The following is a 22,336-nucleotide window of genomic DNA, read 5'->3' as shown; positions in this document are numbered from 1 at the left end:
GGGAGGGCAGCGTTCATTCGTCCATCAAAAGGTCTCTATGTGATACTGCACAGATCGTATGTATGATAAGAATGAGACATAAAACATATGACTTACTATTGATGACATTTGTCTCCAAAATTTTCTAAATAAATGTTTTGAAAGATATGGAAGTTGGGAGGAGAACCTAAGGCAATTTCAAGTTTTTGTGGTTTTGCTGCTGCCATGTGTTCAGCTTGGGTCTTGCACAGTAAATATAGAATTTTATAAATCAAAAATTATTTTATTTTAGAGTGACTAAAGGACAACACGGAAATTTACACAATGAAGATCAATAATTGATGATTAAATAATTTAAGGTGATGGATTATACCTAATTTGTGAGTTCTGTATTATTATCCACATTCCCCTGAAAATTATTTTGTATTTTTTAATGCCACAACAGAAACAAATGGAGAGAAAAACAACTTTTTTAAATAATATATTTTATTAATATTTTATATTATATTTAAACACATAAAAATGCATATAAGCAAAAACAATGTTTTCCAGTTTTTAGGTTTCAGGCTAGAAAACTTTGTACAAAGATTATTCTCAAATATTTTATGAAAGATGAAACAGAACGATTTGAAATACTATTTTTACTTCATGCAATGTGTGTAAAATGTCCATAAATAAATATTCCCATTTTATTCAATGTATATACATACAGCTACACTGCATCTAATTTGCCTATTAATGTGTTCTTGGGGTAAACCATGAGAAGTGTTATTATGAGAGTTATAACTTTACAACATTTTCATAAGAGTATCTCACATTTCATAGGAATATTGATTTATGATTTTTTGCCCCTATTGTCTTGTTATTGACTGATTAACAGCTGTTTGTCCTGGTGTCCTCTCCAAAAGACATGCATTAAAATTATGCCTTGTTTCAAAACAAAAACTCATATTCTGATTTGAATCCCCATAAGATTTTTCTGAGATGTTTATTTACAACAAACATTTAGAAAATTATTTCAAATTCATTATTAAAGAACAAGGAGTGAGTGTTTTTGATCAAACCTCTGAATAGGACATTCAGACTTAAAACTGTGGCATGTAGAGAAATTCATTAAAATATCATGTAATCTAAAGAAGTCAAGCGTCTATGCCAGGATCCCAGGAGCACAAAATTCACAGATGCACATATACGCTGCAGTTTAGTCTTTGAAAGCACCTTTATAACTGAGAGCAGCCTTTTCTTCTTACAATCAGAACAGAGACCATGATGCCCAGCAGGATGCTGGGAGGTAGTGAATAAGCCCAGTAGAGATGTGATGTGGATACTGAAAACTCAGGCCCTTGAGAAAACAGCAGACAGGTTTATTACTGGTTCTATCAATGTATTCCTTTTAGAACACATTTTATATTTCATAATTTCCAAAAAAGTGACCAAACTTACTCCACTCTGTCATTTTAGGTTCAACCATACTACTGTGTCTCACTTCACATGTGTACTTGTCTCCATACTGTGGGGTCATATTCATATACTTGTACACTCTGAAGGTCCAGTCTTCCCCATACATTAAGTCAGAGGTCTCTGCTTTCACAGTGGACTTTTGGCCATTTAGATAAAAGTTTATTTCAATGTCACCAGGGTAAAACCCAGTGGCATAGCAGTAAAGGACGTTTACTTTTCCTTGTTCTTCAGGAAACTCAGTATACACATTGACTGAAGGGCGTACTGCATGAAAAAAAGAAGTCAAATAAGAAAAGTAGAACAGTAGTTAAAGAAGTAGTTTGCTTCAGTTACAAAATGCATATATACCCTGAACAACAATATAAACACAACACTTTAGCTTTTTTATATGTCCTCAAATATTCTTCACAAATCTGTCTAAATCTGTGTTCGTGAGCACTTCTCCTTTGCCGAGAAAATCCACTTCACTTCACAGGTGTGGCATATCAAGATGCTGATTAGACAGCATGATTATTGCACAGGTGTGCCTTAGGCTGGCCACAATAAAAACACACTCTAAAAAATGTGCAGTTTTATCACACAGCACAATGCCACAGATTACACAAGTTCTGAGGGAGCGTGCAATTGTCATGCTGACTGCAGAAATGTACACCAGAGCTGTTCCCCATGAACTGAATGTTAATTTCTCTACTGTAAGCCATCTCCAAAGGTGCAGTACTGTTCATCCAACTGGCCTCACAACTGCAGACCGCATGTAACCACACCAGCCCAGGATCTCAACATCCTGCATCTTCACCTCCAAGATCGTCTGAGACCAGCCACATGGACAGATGCTGCAACAATCGGTTTGCAGAACCAAAGAATTTCTGAACAAACTGTTAGAAACCGTCTCAGGGAAGCTCATCTGCTGCTCGTCGTCCTCATCGGGGTCTCGACCTGACTGCAGTTCTACTGACTTGAGTTGGAAAATGCTCACATTCGATGGTATCTGGCACTTTGGAGAGGTATTCTCTTCACGGATGAATCCCGGTTTTCAGTGTATGGCAGACAGTGTGTATAACGTTGTGTGGGTGAACGGTTTGCTGGTGTCAACCAGTGGCTTGCTGATGGATCGAGTGGCCCATGGTGGTGGTGAAGGTTATGGTATGGGCAGGCATATGTTATGGACCATGAACACAGGTGCATTTTATTGATGGCAATTTGAATTCACTGAGATCCTAAGGCCCATTGTTGTGCCATTCATCCACGACCATCACCTCATGTTGCAGCATGATAATGCACGGCCTCATGTTGCAAGGATCTGAACCCAATTCCTGGAAGCTGAAAACATCCCAGTTCTTGCATGGCCAGCATTCTCACCGGACATGTCACCCAATGAGCATGTTTGGGATGCTCTGGATCAGTGTTTACGACAGTGTGTTCCAGTTCCTGACAATATCCGACCACTTTGGTGAGTATGATTTCACCAAGTACAACATGTTCCTGGATCAACATCCTTGTTGATCCTGGAGCAACATTCCAATCAACCACTCAGAATTGATATATAACTTTTCAGGAAATATATGTTTTAGGCTTACAATCAGGGTCAGGTGCTTCTTCACCCTTCTTAATCAGTTATCGATTTCCAATGATTTTAGGAATAAATTATGGGTAGGGTAAGGGGTAGAGACTGGCTTAAGTATACATTTTGGACAATAATGTTGATCCAGGATCATCAAAAGATGTTGATCCAGGAACATGTCTTACTTGGCAAAAACACGGTTACCCAGCAACTTCACACAGCCATTGAAGAGGAGTGGATCATCATTCCACAGGCCACAATCAACAACCTGATCAACTCTATGTGAAGGAGATGTGCTGCACTGCATGAAGTAAATGGGTTACCCCCCCCCCCCCCCAGACCCCCCAATACAGTAAAACTGCACATTTTAGAGTGTCTTTTATTGTGGCCAGCCTAAAGCACACATTTGCAATAATCATGCTGTATAATCACCATCTTGATATGCCACACCTGTGAGGTGGATGGATTATCTCAGCAAAGGAGAAGTGCTCACGAACACAGATTTAGACAGATTTGTGAACTATACTTGATAGAAATAGTCCTTTTGTTTACATAAAAAAAGTCTTGGATCTTTGAGTCCAGCTCATGAAAAATGGTGCAGTGCTGCATTTATAATTTTGTCCAGTGTACATATTCAGATAAAGAAAGAAGGTAATGTTGGTTTAGAATGACATCATAACAGATTACCCAAAAGTGATTTTGATGAATTTGTTTCTTGTTTGAGTTTCTCTAGGTAATCAGTTTGTCGATAAAATCCTGCTAACACCTCATACATGCAGAAGGAGCGATCACTGCCTTCTAAAACTGAGAACCCAGCGCTTGCACTGGGACGTAACACAAATGTGTTTTTTGCCTGGTCGAAGTACGCAAATGTGGCTTCATTCACCAAAACAACCACTGCCTGGTCTGTGGAGCCATTCTCCATCATCCGTGTGTAGGCCAGCACATTCACTGTCTGGTAGTCTAAAAAAACATAACATATTCATTAATACTCAAGGCCAAGACTAAGAATGAGAGAGAACAATCATAGAAAATTAAACATTCAATGTTTAATTTACACTGAAGAAATCTTATTTTCTTCATATTCTTAAACTAAACCTGCAAACAATACCACAAGTCATTGCGTTCCATTTAATTTCACTCACATAAGTATGTTTACATAAAAACATTAAAACATTTATTTAACTCTCATGTTTTGCTTCAGGTCTCAGAGAACCTATGATCATTTTAAGCTGAAAAATATGGAAATATACAGTATATAACAGTATTGAAGTATCAGTTTTATATTCAAAACATTATACGTATTCAAATTAATAAATGCAATGAATTTACACATGCTAAGACTATCTTCTTCCTGTTGTCTAAATGATGCATTACTTCCTGTTGAAAAAGAAGGATGAGAAAACAAAACAATATTTTAAAATACCCGTCCACATGGTGATCTGAGGAGAAAGCAGAAGTATAAACATGAATGTCTGGATGATTTCCATGTGTGCAGTCCACACAGTTGTCTTCAGAAAGTAACTAAAAGCCAATGTCTTCCTGTTAAAACAGTTATACTGTAACTGTTCTTCGTCACATGATGTCTTGACTAGTTTTTTTTTTCTCTTTTATTTTTTTCTGTACTTTCACTTTTGTTATGCTGTGGTTTCCTTTTATAACTCTGAATTAGTTTGTTTTCCTAAGAATTTTAGTCATATAAAGTGATTGCAAATATAAAACCGGCAGTCGCAAAATAACTGTAGGCTACTGTACCGTTAGCAGCGATATAAAACACCTACTTTCAGTTTCAAAATTTGGCTTTAAGTGTTGTGAATGTTGACAAAACAAAATGCAAGTTTTTCTCCTCATCATGGCTTTTTTAAACACCAACCTCGGGGCAGGTATTGATTTTTTTTTTATCCAATATATATATATTTAATATAAAATACTGTCAAACAGTTATGTTATATTACTTTTAAGAAGTTTTATGTTTGTTTGCAAGCCTGAGTGTGCAATCTAGAAATATTTCAACACTGCAGTAAAGCAAACAGAATATGTGAATATTACCATCATCTATAAAAAAAAAATAATAATAAACTCAACACCTCAGTCCAGACTAAGACAAAGGCTAAAACAGATTTTAATGGGCTTTGTGCATAATTTAACTTTAACCTTGAGCTACTGAAAGTCAGTAACAATGATATTACACTTGGTTTATTTTAGAAGAACATGCATACCAGCAGTTCATTGGATGTGCATTTAACAATGAAGGGCAAGTAAGCCGTTTCTGGCGCTATGGGTATGATGGCAGAGACATCATGCACGTGGATTTGGCGAAGGAAGCCGTGGTTGCTACCAGTGAACCAGGTCAGCTTTTAGCAGAAGAGAGAAAGAGCAAAGAATACATTAGGAGAAAAGAGGCACGACTAGTAAAGGTGTGTTCTTCTGTGAAAACGGTCTTCCTTAAGTCCAACAACTCCCTCTCAAGGGCAGGTAAATCAGCAGTATGAGTCTACCACTGTAAATTGGATGCTTTTGATGCACATATATATAACATGCCATTTATTTGGCTTCACATTGCTAATTTAATAAACAATTGTTAATTCAAATATAGCAAAACCTGCAGTATATGTGTCTTCTGGAGGAGAAAAGGGTCAAGAATATCTTAAATGTGCTGTGCATGGCTTCTATCCAAACATCATTCGAGTACGTTGGATCCAAAATAGAAGGCCAGTCTATTTTGGTGTATCAACTACTGGAGTACTCCCTCACAAAGATGGCACTTTCCAAATGATCTCCTATCTTAGCCTTAGTAACGTAAGTGCGCAGAGTGTTACCTGTGAGATCGAACACTTAAGCATTGATGGGATACTGAGGATAGTCTATGGTAAGTCAAGCACATAAATAATTCATATGAGCATAATGATAATTATGTGAAAACTTGACTTGATCTTTTGTTTTTCAGAGGAGAAATCTTGGCTTCTATCAAAAATCACAGACATACTTAAGGCATTGGCGGCCTTTATTCTCGGATTTGCTTTACCAGTGTGCATTACTGTACTATTTATAGGCCTAAGGCAAGAAACGACAAAACCACCCGAGGACAAGATAGAAGACACAAGTGATGAATCAGAAGCATCTTTACCATTGAATTTAATGAATATTTCTCAGGAAACATAAGATAATGTAAGGCGTGTGTGTGACTCCAAACCATATTATTATTATGATTAATACTGCTGTTGTTATTATTGCCATAGACAAGTAAGTTTATTTTCATATTTGTGTACTTAAACTAATTTATTTACAGGCAATCACATCTCCATTAAAATTAAATTATTTTGCATACTAGTTTTTTGGATACTAAGCTTGTTCTTCACAGCTTAAAGAGTTTGTACTTTTTTATTTTGCATAGTCCACCATAAATACTTTTTCAGTATTTTATTTATGAAATCACCCTCACTTGAAATCATTCCTTTACACAAAATAAACAGGCTATTTATGAACAATGTATATTGGTATTGCACTGGGAATGTGAGTTATATATATTTAAGCTTTTGTATTATTAATTTTTTTATGTATTTAGGAACTGCACTGACCTATTCAATATTTATAGTCTTTAAAAGTATGAATTTATATGATTTTTTGATTATTGAAATCTAAGGGCCAAGTACATAGCAATGTTTAAAAATATATATATATATTTTTTTTTTATTAAATCAAATGCCAAAACAGAACCGTTAATAAAGTAATGAACATCGGGATATAAATAGTGCGTCATCCTAGCACGTACGGTGAGTTTAAAAACGATGACGTTCTCAATAGCCAATAGATTAACAGAAAATTGGTTTCGCGCTTAGGCGCCACCGCTTCAACCAATAACAGAGCGAGTCGTTGTAGCTTTAAAGACAACGATTGGCTCCGCTCACGAGCTGGGCGGGACCAGTAGCTTCTGCAAGATCCTCGCAGCCATTTTAACGAAAGTGTTTGCGGGCGCCATGTCTGTGGAAGATCCCGAAAAAGCCTTCGAACATAAACACAATATTCTGCGTCTGCAGTCTCGCACCAGGGCATCTGTGAAACCGCCGGGGACATAAACAAAGCTGAGGGTATCAAAGCTGTGTTGAGACAGCGGTAAACATGAGAGCGGATATAATGTCTGTTAAGCGTCTCACGTGTTGTTGAGACGCGTAAACCGTGAGTTTTTCCTCCAGACTGTCAGTAACGTTATATCAAAACCTTCATCCAACGAGTGACTGATGCTCCTCACTCTGGTTTCGGAGAAGGGCCAGTTCCGTTTCCAATCATCATGGCTTTTGTGAGCCTCTTCTCCAGTCCCCCAAGCCCCGTACTTGACAAAAACATGACAGACTGTGAGCTGACAGGGGAAGAAAGGTCGAGTAAACATGTTCTTATCTGCAAATGCTTCACTGTGTGCGTCTATCGAGTGAATGTGAATCTTGTTTTAGTTTTTTCCAACGTCAAGTACGTTTAGGCTTCGTTTTTGGTCTTTTTTTTTTTTTTTTTTTTTTGGACAGGCCTTCCCCACAAGTAAACATTTTCCTGCATGCACTTTCATTTTAATATATGTTTCAGAGTGACACTGGTCATTTTTGTCAATTTCCATCGCTTTCCCCATTTGTTCTGATTTAGGATATTTGTAGGAGGCTGTAATTCGTTATTATAGTAATGATGATAAGTCGTTTGAAGGCTGTTAAATATGTAAATAGTCTTGAGATGCCCCGCCCACTCACGTTCCATTTTAACGCCCCGCCCACCTGGGAAAGGAAAACATGCCTGGGATTCATATGACAGGACTGTTGAGGCATTGTTGAGAAATTTTAATTATCAGCCAGTGATTGGAGGCTCTGTAGGTTGGCTTAAGATTCATCTGCCCACTTGATTCATGCAGACATTCATTCCTGGTCTTTTTGTGCACGATTCATCATCAAAATTTTTATAATTTCACACAGAGCGTTGTCCATTTATATCAAATGTCATTGTCAGAAATAATGCTAAATAATGTAATCGTTTCTCAACACACAACAAGATAGGCCTAGATAAAATATTTTTCAAGTTAGGTATTAAATATCTAGGGCATTTCTTGAGGGTTTTTATGTCCTGGTTCTTGAATAATTTCTGACCCCAATTCAGATACATTTATATCCTATTCATTGCACTTAAGTTGACAATATTGGCAGTGTTATTGAATAAAGAAATTGCTGGCTTGGCCTCGACAGCATCCAGATCCTGCACCTTGTATCTCTGTGTGTGCATTACCCATCGTTTATTGGTCATATGTTCAAAATCGAAAAATGCAGCATGGTTAAAATATTGTAATTATTTTGTTTCCTTCCATTTCCCTTAATGTCAAACACAGAAGATGCCAAGTTAGTTATCAAACCAATAATCACCTACAAAGTCACTACATCATCCCATTTGCAAACGCTGACTATTTATTAACTATTTTGTGTTTTTAAACCCACCAGAGGACCATAGTGGCATCTTTTGCATTGTCCATGCTTTGTCAATGTATGTTAAGGCCATTTATTTAGCTGTGTAAAAATCCCAGAGATCTTGGTTTCCTTCTATAGTGTCATGACCTAGTTTGGGAAAAACTGAGAGACCTCCAGACTCTCAAGCCTTGTCCAAATACCCACACTTGTGCTCTTTGCACTTGACTACTTCTATGATGTATTTCCTGTATTTGGCCCAAGTGTTCAAGTGAGGATGAAGACCACAAGTGTGTGTCGAACCTGATGGGACACACTTAGAATGTTGTAAAAAATTTATTTTTATTTTATTTTAAATACTTTGCATTTTAAAATCAACTTCTAAATGTCTGTTCAGTAGTCCATATAACATGACAATATTAATTTGTGGTGCTTCTAATTAAGTGATAAAAAGCAGTTCCAAATGTAAATATACATATAAATATTCTAATCAATGCAGTAATAAAATGTGTAGCGCTTTGTTTTACTACCAAATCATATGTAATATCTCAATTATTATTAATATTTAACTTGCATTGGAAAGGTTTCTGTGAACTCTCGCGATCTTGGCAAAACGTCTCGCGATTTATTTCCACAACATGATGCATGATGGGATACACTAAGCCTTGAATACTACTCCGGAGTGGGATTTGGTTTGCGTTAAGAGCACTGTGTTTTGCTGTTTTTAAGATCTGGACAGTCTTGCACACTGACTTGCTGTCATGAGCATGCGCTCTCAAGTGGCCAAGACAGCAAGTGTGGGTATTTGGACAAGGCATCAGTGTAATTGTGTCTTCTTGCTCTCATTTCCGACTTTAAAGATCTGTAATGTGTTGGGAATTTGACACCTGGCAAAGCAAACCTCCGTATTGATTTTAATCCAATAAGAGTTTGCTCCATGCATTATGCATTTAAGAGGAAAGCTTATGCTGCATGATTACATGACTCTTTAATTTCATCTTAATGTTTTAAAATGCTGTGTGCATTTCAAGCCTACGGTCTCCAGGACAGAATAGACACTTTTTTTTTTCTTCATTCTTTTCCTATTTTTCCACTTTGCTTTTCTATAGAAGTTTTAAGTTATAGCTTATAATTTGTCAATGCATTGCTTCATGCTCTTTGTGGGTGGTTGCTTCCTGGCTCAAGTCTTTAAAAAGTTCATAACAAACCCCTAATTCTGAGTATGAACAATAATAGTGATGATGCTTGAATACTAGTTTTGCTCTGAATATTTAGCCTTTTCACTGATTTGATAGCGTTTTCCTGGCTATCCTCAAACATGCTTGTTTTGATCTTACAGGGAGGATGGAGAATTGGAGGATGGAGAAATAGATGATGAAGGCATAAGCATAGAAGAAGTGAAGGAAGCTAAGGAAGAGCCTGAAGAGGTCGAGAAAGACAAAGAGAAGGGAAAAGACAGAGAAAAAGATGACAAGTCACACCGGCATTCGCGAAAGCGACACAGGAAAGAAAAGCGACGGTCGAAGAGAAGGAGACGAGACCGACAAAAGGTACTTTCGTTTGTTGTATCTTTTTAAAGCAACTGATACTAGTACATTTCCTCTTACCTCTTTTTAAAAATTTTCCAATTCAGCATCATTCTCCATCCAGCGGATCCAGCTCGGACAGCTATGACTCAGAGCACGAGCGACAAGACAGACCCAAGAGCAAGAAGAGCAAAGGAACATATCGCGACCATGACGGAGAATTGGCGCAGGTGAGTTCACGATCAGGTACTAGATTTGAAATTTCATTATCAGCAGCTTGCAATTAAATTTCCTTTCTACCCACGTCTCCAGCGGGAAAATGAATCCGCAAAACCGCCGAGATCAATACAGCACAAGACCAGCGATTTGGATAAATACAGTGACTACAGTGAAGAAAAGTACGACTATGATGAAGACGATGATTTCTCTGAGGAGCTGTCTAAATACAAACATGCTAAAGAGTCGTCTGGTCATGGCAAAGCAGGGCCTAAAGACCAGGCCAAGAGACCAATCATGAAGGGACAACAACAGCAGTGTATGTTTGTTTACTCTGCTTACAAATATTATAGAAGTCTGCATGGGAATCCATCTGAAGACCCAACATGCCAAACCCTTGATCTCGAGTTAAATGTGGCTTATTTTGATCATCTTTCAACTTTTTCCTTCAATTGTTATATAGTTGGTGGGCAGCGAGGTAGAGGTCGTGGTGCCGTTGGCAGGGGACGGGGAATGCAGAACAAGAATAAGAAACAGAAGGGCAAGAACTGGGGCCGGGGTCGTGGTCGAGGGGGAGAACATGGTGGAGGAGACGGAGTGAGTACTTCTCTTTTTTTGAGTAAACTGGTGAGGTCTCAGGGCACTCATGTTATTATTGTCTTGTCCTCATACAGGATTCTAGAGGACCACCCAGTTTCCAGAAGAAGCGTCCAATTATGAGCCAGGAATTCATTAATCAACATACGGTTGAACACAATGGGAGGCACATTTGTAAATACTTCCTTGAGGGTAGATGCATCAAGGTGAGCTTATTCCACCCTTTTCACACTTCATTCATTTTATAAGTCAAAATTCATTTGTTAGTGAAACGTGATCTTAATGCTTCACAGGGGGACCAGTGCAAGTTTGAACATGATAATGTTGTTCCAGAGAAGAAGAAAGAACTGTGCAAGTTTTATGTCCAGGGATACTGTACCAAAGGAGACATCTGTATATACATGCACAATATCCTTTCCAAACATTTCTTGGATCTGTTTTTACAGATTAACAGTAAGAGATAATCTTAACATGTCATTAGTCAAAAAAGAAAGTGTTTTCTCTTGTTTGTTTCCCATTTTGGACCTTGACCCTAAAGTGTATGTGAGTATCCTTGCAAGTTCTTTCACACCGGAGCAAAGTGTTATCAAGGAGACAACTGCAAGTTCTCCCATGAGCCTTTAACCGATGTTACCAAGGAGCTTTTGGAGAAGGTATGAACTAAACTGAGACTTAATATTCAGTTTCCATACAGATACATGCCCTGTATTCATATTTAAAATACATATAACTTGGGATAATGTGCCTTGCTCAGCAATGCAGTGGTAATAAAATGCGTTCTCAGTAAATATACAGTTCCAGGGTCTCAATTAGAGTTATTTTATCACTTTATAAAAAGTTCAGATATGCAACTTTCACATCTAGCAAGGTTTACATTCTAGCATCAACTCTATCGAATATTGTATGTCACATTCAATGAATAAATCACACATTGGAAACCTAATTTGCGTTGCACATTTTAGATCCTAAATACAGATGAGGAAACTATCAATGAGGATGAGCTGGAGTTAGAAGACCTGAGAAAACAAGGAATCGCTCCACTACCAAAGCCACCTCCAGGGGTTGGATTATTACCCACTCCTGGTCCTGGAAGTCCAACGGATGGAGGCAAGAAGATCCCCTCTCTTTTTGAGATTAAAGTTCAGCCTACTGTGGACTTGGCACAGAAGATTGCTCTAAGGTACTTTTGATGTTTATTGACTTAGTCCTCTTAACACTGACTGTTTACATCTAGAATATTTGGTCAAGTTTGGTCTGTTTACATGGCATATAACCTGATTTAGCATTGTCATTTAGCTTTTTCGTATACTTCTATTTACAAGTTGGCAATATCAGTAAATAAATCTTCATTCAAGTCAAACTGAACAGTAGATAATTATTTCTACCTACCTTCAAAAAGGTCATTATTTCCACGTTTTTGCCAAACTACTTTAAAATTAAAGACCACCAGTTATTTCAGATTGGCATTGTATGGATTACCTGTTCATCATTATAGAAAAGTTTAGAAATATGTTTTTCTCCCCAATAGCCCAAGTGAGTGTCAATTAAACAATAGTTGTTTTTCTTGCTGTTGGTTTGTAGCATGTTTCTTTCATGTTTTCATTGCAGGCCCAATTTCTACAACAGTGCATCTCCCCCTGCTGGACAGTTTCAAGGTGGTCCACAGTTTGGCAGTAGCCCTGAGGAAATGCAGGCTGGCAATATTATGTCTTCTCCACCCAATCCTTCCCATTCCCCTCATCCAGGCTCCATTGGGAGCCCTCCCATACCATTTACAGGTCCAGGAATGCCCCAAAGCCCACCAGGCCAACCTCCACCCCAGGGCTTTGGCCAGTGCTCTCCAATGCCACCTCCAGGTCAGCCGCCTGCTTTTCATGGAAACATGCAGCACATGAACCGTCCTCCACTGAATCAACACGGGGCTTCATTTCAACCTGTGCCTGACATGCCAATGAACATGCCTTTCCAAAACATGGGCCAGATGCCCTCAGAGTTCTTCAAGAATTTGTTTAGCAGCCAGTCTTTGGCCCAAGGGGGTAGGTTTTCATTTGGCATTATTGTTTCAGTTGTTGTTGTTTATGAAACGTTTGATATTTATAAAATATGAATCTATTCATGCCTTATTCTCTGTTGTACCTACAGACGAGGGACCCATGCAGGACTCCCAGTCACATGGGAGCTCTGATTCCAGTGGGATGCAGGATTTCCTTCCGGCTGTACAGAAGGCTTTGTTTTTACATCTAAACCAAAACAAGCAAGACTCTGACTCTCACAGGAATGATGGACAAGGGTCTGCTCCTCCCATCAGAGAGAAAGGTTAGCGTGGGATGTTGGAAATAAACAATTTGAAACAATGATGCTTTAACCCTGAACAATAGAGTGCTGCAGGAATTAGTCTTATAACCTGGAAACAAGTTACGTTTTTGAACTAATGGTCCCATCCTCCTGATGTCAGTGGGTTTTTTTGGGTTAACACAAGTTCAAGATATGTTCACAATTTATTCTGCATCATAAAATAAATCAGTAATATCTTGGTCGATCTTTGTAGCTTTTATATGTCTTGAAATAAGCAGTTGCTAACTAAGCTGTGTTAATTTGAGAAAATTATCTTGATTAACAAAACATGTAAGAATCATAAACTTTTGTTGGTCACAGAGCTTATTTTTTGCAATAATCCAAAAGCCAATGGGAAAATCTTGTTGGCTTTTTTGTTGAGGGAACCAGGGTGATGATTATATATTTTTATTAACTTATATATAGTCAAATCAATGTTAATATTCATTAATAATTCATTAGCAAAGTAGGTTTAAAATAGTCTTGGTTCCGGTTTGATTCTGTTTAAATGTTCATATTCTAATATAATTTCTGTTTATTAGATGAAGCCCCTAACTGGTACTCCAGTGATGAGGAAGAGGGTGGAAGTGTAACAGCCATCCTTAATACTATAAAGAAGCAGAACGAAATGCTAAAAAACCAGCCTAGTGCGGGACCAGCCGACCCTAGACTCCAGAAGGAACGAGCTTTGCCTAATGATCCTCGAATAAAAGCTGACCCTCGTCAGCGTCCCCCAGATCCCAGGAAAGACGCTGGAGATGGTGTCGGGGACCCCAGGCTTGCCAGAGACCCACGCAAGATGAAACCTTTGGACTCCTCCAAACCTGACCCTCATCGCCACCCAAACCCCGCCGTGTCCCACAAACCTCCCGCTGGAGAGGATGATGACGAGTGTGAGAGAGAGCTGAGGGAACGAGCAGCATTGATCCCGTTGGATCCCAGCCCTGGAGCCGCGCTGCGTGACCCCCGCTGTCAAATCAAGCAGTTCAGTCACATCCGGGTGGATATTCTCCTCCAGCGTCCGGTGTTTGCACAAACTGTGGTTTGGGCTCCAGAGGACCTCATTCCTCTATTGATTCCCAAACAGGAGCCTTCCATAAATCTTCCCCTCCCACCTTTAATCGCAGATGCTCAACTAAACCGTAGCCTCTCCTCCCCACCGGATCACCCTCCTTCAGCAACCCCAACACCTCCTGATCCACGTCTGGCAGCCGCCCGCTTCAAAGAGGGCATTGGGCGACTCGGCAGTTCTCCCGGTAGGACTGCAGATGCTCATCACCACCACCCAGACAAGCCCCTGGACCCACGTACTCATAAGACTCTTGATCCCAGAATCAGTCGGTCTGGAAGCCTGGATTCCAAGCTACAGGGTATGAGTGAGAGTCCATCTGGAGGAGGAGCCATTGACCCGCGGCTACAGCGTGGGTTGTCAAACCAAATGGTTGGTGCTTCGGTTAAGCCCGAGTCTGAAAAGTTGCCCCCTTATGCTCCCCGCCTGGCGTCTTCAAGGGGTGCGGGACTTGAGAGCCCTACTACGTTGTTAGGTGGGATTAGTTTATACGATCCACGCAATCACAGCCTACTCTCCCCGAAACGTGATGGTGAGGAGCACTCTAAAAAGCCGAGTATCCTAAAGCCATCTGTGAAGCTCCCAAGCTCTCCACCACATGGCTCACCATCACAGGGCACAGGAGTGGAAAAAGACCAAAAAAGTCCACTTGAGGACTCTGAGAGCAACACAAGTGGCTGTCCGTCAAATCCTCCTGTGCCTACAGTAATGCCAGCGTCTCCTTGCTCGCCAGTCCGGGCGGCAGCTCCCGCTGTGCACAACTTGCCAATCCAGGCACTAGCAGGACTGATCCGGCCTGCTTACACTGACCCGCGGCAGAACAAACCTGTGGGTCCTGCTGCTGGGACTCCCCAAGAGGATGAGGAGGACAAAGACAGTAAGAAAAAAGACCGACCCTTGAGGGATGTCTTTAAAACATTTGACCCTACCGCTTCTCCATTCTGTCAGTAAACACACCTATATGGAATATAGCTCATGCATTTTACTGTATACTGTACATCTGTTCTTTGTTATCACTCTGCATGTATATGAAGCTTTTCTATTTATTTATATTTGTTTGTACATACATTCTCCACAGCTGCATCATGATCTAACCAGACATATTTTTATTTAGGCTTCTTGTGAATTAATAGATTGAAACGATGTTTCAATTGTAACAGACAGAGGTGAGTATATGAAATATCAGTGACACAATGCTTCTGTTGCTATCAGCGGTTAAAAGGGATGTGTGGCTTAAACTATTCATATTTGTAGTACTCTGTAAACCTTTAGAAAAATATAAATTTTTGCTTAATCCCCACAGTATTTATCATATAACTACACACAGAGTATATATAAACACTGTAATATAGCAGCACTTCTGTGTCACGTTTATGTCCACTGTGCATTTCATCAAATCATTTGTGATTTTGGTGATGAAAAGGTTCCTATGAGATTCCTTTCAGAGAATCTCTATTGTAAATGGTTTTCTTTTTAACACAAGGCTTTTTTTTATGGTCATTGTTTTTTTGCGTAGATAATTCTATTTTATTTGTATGTTTTTCCACAGAAAATGAATTGTTTTTGTGTTCTTTTCCGGTTTGACTGAAATGGTAGAAAGGGAATTTAAATACAGCAGTCACTTTCCTCGTTTTTAATTTGATGTCTAAAATAAAATATAAAGGAATTGAGAGATTCGGATATTAGTGTTTTTTTAGTTGATTGTCACTTTTGCGTCGTGAAGTCCATGACCATTGCAGTCGGCTGAACAATTTTAGTCATTGTTTTAGCCTTCAGGTTAATCCATTTTACTATACAATGATTTTAGAAGGATTGCATCCTCAAAAATATTTAGTCAAATATCGGCAGCAGTTATATATAGATATTTAATTCAGACAAATGTTAAAAAAGCAATGTGAAGAAAAAGGATCAATACAAAAAAGTAGCATGCATTCCTAATGTAAATCATCATTCTTAAATTTATTGAATGTATAGGTGTACTGAATACCAAATCAGCATATTTCTTCCTTTGTAAATGTCTGCAGCTGAAAATTGTTTCATTAGGAAGTTTGGTTTACATTAGGAATATGTTCATTTTTTTGCTTTTTATGTCCTTTTTCTACATGTTGCTAAACGGTTTTTAAAAAGGTTGGATCGATAAACCAACCAACATATGCAGTAGAATAATTATGTATTTTAGTTATGTAATTATTACATTAAATAAATGTGATCAGGTGTGCAATTTCTACTTAAATACTGATAATTAAATAAAATTATATCGGAAATGTTTTATCTTTGCCTTATCCACAAATTGTGTACTTTTCATGTTTATTTGTATGGCCTCGGTTGTATTTTCTAAAGGCACATTGTGTTCATAACGCTTTTTAGTTTGGTGCACAATGCTGTTGATTTCTCAACATATAATAACAGAATATCCAAAAGTTACAGGCAAAATTAAGATACTTTATTTTGTGTTCACTCATTTGTTATGATCTAACATATTGATGGTTGGTGCAAGGCTGGGCGCCGCTGAATGCTGGGCGGTCCTACGTAGACCCAAATCATCAGTTTCGGGGTTAAGCTGTTCTTGAGCTCGGTGAATAAGGAAACCCTTTTTCCACTGGAAACAGAACGCTGCTGCCTTCGCTGCTTCTGAGTTTGGCTCAGGCTGTTTCAAACCCTATAGAATCAGAAACAGACATTTAAAATTGAAACACTGAAGTTAAGCATGCTAAAAATCATACAAAAAACAAAAAAAAACGTACCCTGATGCAGGCAGTCTCTGCAGCTCGTACTCCTTGGATAACTGACTGGAGTAGATTCTGTGCATTCTTCACCAGGATCTCATCTGATGATTTGCACCCAGGAGTAACTGCATTAACACTGTAGAGACACCATGCACCCCTTGGGTCACATGAGATTTTTGCATGTTTAATTTACAGGAAATGTTGTTTGCACATGATTGAATGTGTCAGGGATTTAAGGAAGAAAGTAACTTTTAGATACTACAAGAGAGACAACCAGAATTGTTGCGAGTCAGGGAGATGAACTGTTGATCGTCTCACCTTGAGATGATGGTAAGTTGGTTGGAAATGGTAAGGATCTGCTCCGCAATGACGAACAGCTCCTCAGTACAATGCTTGTCCAGACAGTGGTCTGCTATGACACGCACAAACTGGGTGATCGACTGGCCGCTTGAGACCAGATCTTTCGCAGATGTTACAAAAGCATCTTTGGTCTACAGGTGAAACAAGCAAGTGTCAGGGAACATTAACTTTATACAGAAGAAAACTTGAGAAGCTTCTGACCTGGATTGGCCCTTTCTTCTTCAGGTACTGCGCCATGTGATAGAGTTTATCTGCCATGTCCTTTGTCACCTTGACAATCTGGTTACCATGATCATCCCACTTCTCAGTTTCCCGTTTCAGAAAGAGAGAAGTGTAAGAGAGGGTCGTATCTACTACGTTAAACACAGGACCTCTTGGGCTCCTCTTGGATGTCTCTTCCTGAGGTAGATAAATAGTTTATAATGCTAGATCTATAATGTTGTCCATTCTTCAACTTTAACATGTTTCATCAACATTCTTTTTTTTACCTTATTTGGTTCCTGATTGGACACATCTTGGACACTTGGTTTGCTTTTAGTAGGACCTTGATTATTTGTAGATAGAGGATTTAATGTTGCTTTTTTTGTGAAACCTGGTGTCTGGGACATGACTAATGTACTAGACTCTTTGCCCTGCAAGCTACACTTGATCTGTTCCTTTGTGACTGCAAGAATTCCATCTACTTTACAGATTTCTTCAACGAGGTAATGTGCCTTTGCTGACCAGCACTGTGACTGGATATCAAGGGTGAGAGTGTCTCCAAGAGTTTGTGTCTCTGCTATTAGTCTGGCTCTACTCACAATGTCTGACATTTGAAATGTCAAGTGGTCATTAATGAATCTTAGATTGGACCTTTCCTTTGGGTCTCTAATGAAATTGAAACAGTCCTGAATGGACTCTGTGGCGCTTTTAACATTCTGCATAAGCAGTTCGGCAGCACTTTCAAACTGTACCAGAGTATCTTCAGTTTCCATGTCTCTATCATTTGTTTGGACAGAGCATGCCAAAGCAATAGTGTTTTGAACGGCCGTCACATAATCTTTGTTAACTTTGCTCAGAAGACAAGAGAGTGCTTTCATTTTAATCTGAAGCTGTCTCTGAAGCAGCTCTGACTTTGCCAGCATCAGGACACTTGAGAGGGACACTGTACCAACTTCTTCAGCAGCCTGTAGGTAGGAGTCCGTAAGTGTCTTCACGTCATCTTGTAGTTCTCCTATTAGTTTAACTTTATAGCCATCTCGACAGTTCAGAGAAGACAGTCTTGCAGCTTCTTGTATACGAAGTGAGTTCTCAGATATTACTGACAACCATTTTTTGGGTGTCATTTGATGTGTGACTGTGTGCCCCTTACCATCAGTTGTTGCTGTTCCCACAATCTTATCCAATGAGTTCAAAACTACTTGGACAGACAAGGCCCAAAGCATGCAGAGACCATCAAGTTCATCATTTTGAGTTGGTCTTGAACCCGCTATATCTGTTAGATTCTTGGTGTTGGTTTGGGCTTTTTGGAGCTTGCTCTGCAAAGACATTATACTCTCATGACACTCTCCCATCACCTTTATATCCGAAGATGTCACAAGTTGCACAGCATCTGCGCATAAACACATGACCTCCGTAAGTTCCTGTGTGATGGTCTCCAACTGATTGGGTACATAGTTTTGGAACATGGAGCAAACAGCATGGTACCACATCCCTGCCACTGGCAGCAATATCTTACGGGCATTTTTGATGAGGTCAGAGAATTCCGTACTGTGTTTATAAATGCTATCTGCACTCATGGCTGAACTCATGGCTGTTTCCTGTGCTGTCTGGACAAGCAAGGGTGTCAAGGACACGAGTTTGGACCGCAGATTTTCCACTTCCTTACTATCAGCTGTGTCTATGACACTGGTGGCTTCTCTTGTAGCTTGGGCATAGCAGTTTGAGAGTCCTAGTACTCCAGTGCAAGCCATGTTAAGAGCCTCTACATCTTTACCTTTGGTCATGCAGACAACTTCACACATGAGAGGCAACAAATCAATATTATGGAGCTGCATGACAGCTTTAGATTCCACGACAGGTGCAATCCATGCTTCTTCAGGGTTTGGCACAGCATACTCCATTATTGTTTGAACAGCCGGATTCTCTAAACCAGCTTTGACCTGACATGGAATTTCCTCACTAGTTGAACTTTGCACTGAAGACTCCGATTCGGTTTTATCGGAATGATCTTCAGTTGATCTTTCATGCTCTGAAATGGGCATTGCACATGGTACAGTACCGGCAGACTGGCGAGCTCCCTCCCGCAGTGGGCTGAGCAGATGTGGATGCTGCAAACCATCAAGTCCTTCACGTAGAATATCAAAGTGTTTTAAGGCTGTTGAAACACTTTTAGAGAGTAATGAGAAAGTCTCATTGCTAAGACTGGTATAAGAATAGATATCAGTGACATAACTAGTCACCTCAGCAGCGGATCCTTCCGCTTGCTTTATCAGAACCAGAAGTCCGTTACGGTAGATTGGATTGTCACTCTTACTGACATGCCTTCTCACAACCTGGATTACCAAGCTCATGTGTCTAATGAGCAAGCTTGCCTGTTTGGTGAGAATGTGTGCTTCTTCATCATTATGTGCATCAACAAACTCAATCCAGTTGCTCTGCATCTCCTTAAGAGCAAGACAGACAAAGTCCTTCACGTTTATAATGCTACTAAATGCATGTAAGAGCTGCTCCATCTCCTCTGACCATCTCTGTTGCATCTCTTTTAGTTTTTCCAGAGCTTCACTTGAATGCACTTTATCTTCCTCTAAATTTTGCATTAGTACACAAATTGCTTCTTTCAGCCTCATGATGCATCCCCTTGAGTTCTCTACATTCTCAAGACTCTTTTCATCACACGCTAAAGCTGAGATGAAGCCAGCCACTTCTGATATCTTGTCAGCATGAGCCATGAAGGATTCAGATCGAACCTGTAGTGTTTCCAGATGCAACTTATCTTCATCTTGCTCATCCTGGAAGATGCTGCTCATGGTGTACACCAACTGTTCCAGGGGAGTTGAAGTAGTGACAAATATGTCCATTACTTGCAACTGGGTGGCCTTGACCATAGCATCGTCAAGTTTGTGGATTTGCTGCAAAAGAGCAGCACATGTGTTTGCAAGCCATTGATCATCACAGCATTTAATTTGTTGTGACATCTCAGACCAAAGCTGAAGGACCTGCTTGGAGTGTGCAGCAACTTCAAACTGAATATTCCTATGAGAAGTTTTTGCTACTGCCATGCTGTGGAACACTAGGTCACGAAGCATAACATCAAAACCACCATCTTTAACAGATGCAGGATCAGAAAGCAGTCTTAATAATTTGTTTCGTATTATGGTGTAATATCCACATGAACTACTGGCAGCTGGTTCACAGTTGCTCTTGAGTGTGGTAATGATGTCATTTACTGTTGAGTCCACCTGCTTTAAGATGTATTGCTTTGCACTCTGTGCCTCCTCGCTGTGTGGATGTTTGATGGTCGTGTACATGGCAGTGTGCAGCATGGAAACACATTTCTTCAGGGTTTCTAGAGAAGCCATCAAATGCTCCTGTTGTTTGTTGTCACGCAGATCCTGAATTCTTTCCACCACCAAGTTGTGAAGAAGCGGCATTGCCTTTGAGTATACTTGAAATGCTTTCAATAAGGATGATATGTCTGCTGCAGCTCCTACTTGAGAAAGACACTGTAAGAGCCAATCAGCAGCTGCAGCAATCTTCCTTATGGTCGCATCATCTTCCACTAGAAGGATCTGTAGAGACCAAAACAAATGGAATCCATCACTTTTGAGGCATTTCAATCACAGAGGCTGGTGGTAAATATTGTTCTAGGAAACACAAGATTTAAATTTTCTAGCAAGTTCAGGTTTAGAGTTAAGGGTAGGATTGCACTATGACTCTAAATAAACTAGGAACTGAATTTTTCAGGTCTTTACAACGAATGAAGATTGTCATCCAGACAAGCGTTTCCCAAGCCTGTTTCTGGAGGCACTTCAAGACCTTGTCCCAAATCGCGCCCTAAACCCTTGCGGTCTTCCTCTGAGTCCACACTGATGTAATGCCCCTTTGTCTGTCGAGTAGAAGTCTACTGCGTAGCTAGTCTCAGGGTTGGCCTGGCAGAAGTGCACACTGAGGGTACATAGCAGCCACAAGGGGGGCGCTCGAGAGCACCTTTCTGAAAGTTAAAACAGCAAATGGGAAAACCTGCATGCGACATGGCTATTCCTCAAGACTGAAAGTGCACATGAAGTGGAACAAAGCCCCAAAAAAGTTTACAATTCTTCCTAATCAAACACACCTGAATAAACTCATCAGCTCATTAACAGAGACTCCAAGACCTGAAATCGATGGGTTAGATAAGGGAGACATCCTAAATGTGTATTGTTGGGGTGCCTCCTAGGACTGGTATCACTTTTCCACCAGGGCTGCTGCAAGAGATGGAGCCCAATTGGGAACCAGACTGAGCTTTTCCACTCAAAGAAATCCTGGGCCAGTTTACAGACTTAGTTTGAAAGGCGCCATTTATAAAAGCCGTATTAGTTCAGGTAAACTAACTGCATTAACAACAGTAATCAAAAATGTCAGTTCGGCAGTGGTTGTTTGAAGAGACCAACGCTCTCCTCTTGCAGAGGTAATGAGGGGTTTTCAGTCATATGTTGGTGACATGGAGGGTTCTGCTCCCAGCCAGTTCTGAATGAGTGTCACTCTTGGTCAAGCACCGGCTCCAGCTCCAGCACCAGCCCCAGTGGAAAAACATAGGGATATCCAACCTGGCTTCTGGAGAGCTACTGTCCTGCAGACTTCAGTTCCAATCTTGCTCAAACAGCCATGGACCTGAACCACCTCCAGCATTTTTTTGAAAACTACAGGTATGTAGTTTAGGTTGGAACTAAACTCTGCAGGACTGTGGCTGCAGGACTCCCTTCATTTCTTTATGTAATTATGAAACGTATTACCTTGACCACACCTAACAGCACATTTTGAGTGGCTTCAATGAGCTCTTCTCTGTGCTCTATGATCTCCGGTTGTATGCTGAGCTTTTGGGTGGCCAGGAGCAC

At 39.9% G+C, this 22,336-nt stretch overlaps 3 protein-coding genes across 3 annotated transcripts; 2 read left to right on the top strand and 1 right to left on the bottom strand.

Moving 5' to 3' along the window:
- Nucleotides 1-474: 474 nt before the first annotated feature.
- On the bottom strand, nucleotides 475-4,570 carry zmp:0000001138 (uncharacterized protein LOC100002901 homolog). The gene is made up of 4 exons (XM_052612468.1): nucleotides 4,428-4,570; nucleotides 3,689-3,964; nucleotides 1,423-1,704; nucleotides 475-1,321 (listed from the first exon to the last, which is right to left on the bottom strand). Exons 1-4 carry the CDS (start codon nucleotides 4,489-4,491, stop codon nucleotides 1,200-1,202), a joined length of 744 nt encoding a protein of 247 aa, XP_052468428.1. The 5' UTR covers nucleotides 4,492-4,570; the 3' UTR covers nucleotides 475-1,199.
- A 168-nt stretch (nucleotides 4,571-4,738) lies between these two features.
- zmp:0000001006 (uncharacterized protein LOC100002840 homolog) lies at nucleotides 4,739-6,383 on the top strand. Its single transcript, XM_052612467.1, has 4 exons — nucleotides 4,739-4,884; nucleotides 5,207-5,476; nucleotides 5,598-5,870; nucleotides 5,949-6,383. Exons 1-4 carry the CDS (start codon nucleotides 4,833-4,835, stop codon nucleotides 6,161-6,163), a joined length of 810 nt encoding a protein of 269 aa, XP_052468427.1. The 5' UTR covers nucleotides 4,739-4,832; the 3' UTR covers nucleotides 6,164-6,383.
- Nucleotides 6,384-6,918: 535 nt separating this feature from the next.
- Nucleotides 6,919-15,845, top strand: LOC128025883 (zinc finger CCCH domain-containing protein 6). Its single transcript, XM_052612466.1, has 12 exons — nucleotides 6,919-7,375; nucleotides 9,773-9,983; nucleotides 10,067-10,189; nucleotides 10,272-10,494; nucleotides 10,639-10,772; nucleotides 10,850-10,978; nucleotides 11,066-11,180; nucleotides 11,316-11,425; nucleotides 11,735-11,952; nucleotides 12,381-12,808; nucleotides 12,915-13,088; nucleotides 13,649-15,845. Exons 1-12 carry the CDS (start codon nucleotides 7,290-7,292, stop codon nucleotides 15,124-15,126), a joined length of 3,429 nt encoding a protein of 1,142 aa, XP_052468426.1. The 5' UTR covers nucleotides 6,919-7,289; the 3' UTR covers nucleotides 15,127-15,845.
- Nucleotides 15,846-22,336: the final 6,491 nt, after the last annotated feature.

This window comes from Carassius gibelio, chromosome A13, assembly GCF_023724105.1.
Source record: "Carassius gibelio isolate Cgi1373 ecotype wild population from Czech Republic chromosome A13, carGib1.2-hapl.c, whole genome shotgun sequence".
NCBI lineage: Eukaryota > Metazoa > Chordata > Actinopteri > Cypriniformes > Cyprinidae > Carassius > Carassius gibelio.
Note: the sequence above shows the minus strand (reverse complement) of the source record. Positions and strands in the feature narration are given on the sequence as shown.

Bases quoted from the DNA above. Each gene is read 5' to 3' on its own strand.
- LOC128025883 (XM_052612466.1), top strand. From the start codon at position 7,290: ATGGCTTTTGTGAGCCTCTTCTCCAGTCCCCCAAGCCCCGTACTTGAC. The intron at 10,190-10,271 runs GTGAGTTCACGA...CCACGTCTCCAG, and splicing joins ATGACGGAGAATTGGCGCAG to CGGGAAAATGAATCCGCAAA. The intron at 11,426-11,734 runs GTATGAACTAAA...TGCACATTTTAG, and splicing joins CCAAGGAGCTTTTGGAGAAG to ATCCTAAATACAGATGAGGA.
- zmp:0000001138 (XM_052612468.1), bottom strand. From the start codon at position 4,491: ATGGAAATCATCCAGACATTCATGTTTATACTTCTGCTTTCTCCTCAG. The intron at 1,705-3,688 runs GTAATCTGTTAT...TTTTTCATGCAG, and splicing joins TTCATCAAAATCACTTTTGG to TACGCCCTTCAGTCAATGTG. The intron at 1,322-1,422 runs GTAAGTTTGGTC...TGTTTTCTCAAG, and splicing joins ACCTAAAATGACAGAGTGGA to GGCCTGAGTTTTCAGTATCC.
- zmp:0000001006 (XM_052612467.1), top strand. From the start codon at position 4,833: ATGCAAGTTTTTCTCCTCATCATGGCTTTTTTAAACACCAACCTCGGG. The intron at 5,477-5,597 runs GTAAATCAGCAG...ATTCAAATATAG, and splicing joins CAACTCCCTCTCAAGGGCAG to CAAAACCTGCAGTATATGTG. The intron at 5,871-5,948 runs GTAAGTCAAGCA...TTTGTTTTTCAG, and splicing joins GATACTGAGGATAGTCTATG to AGGAGAAATCTTGGCTTCTA.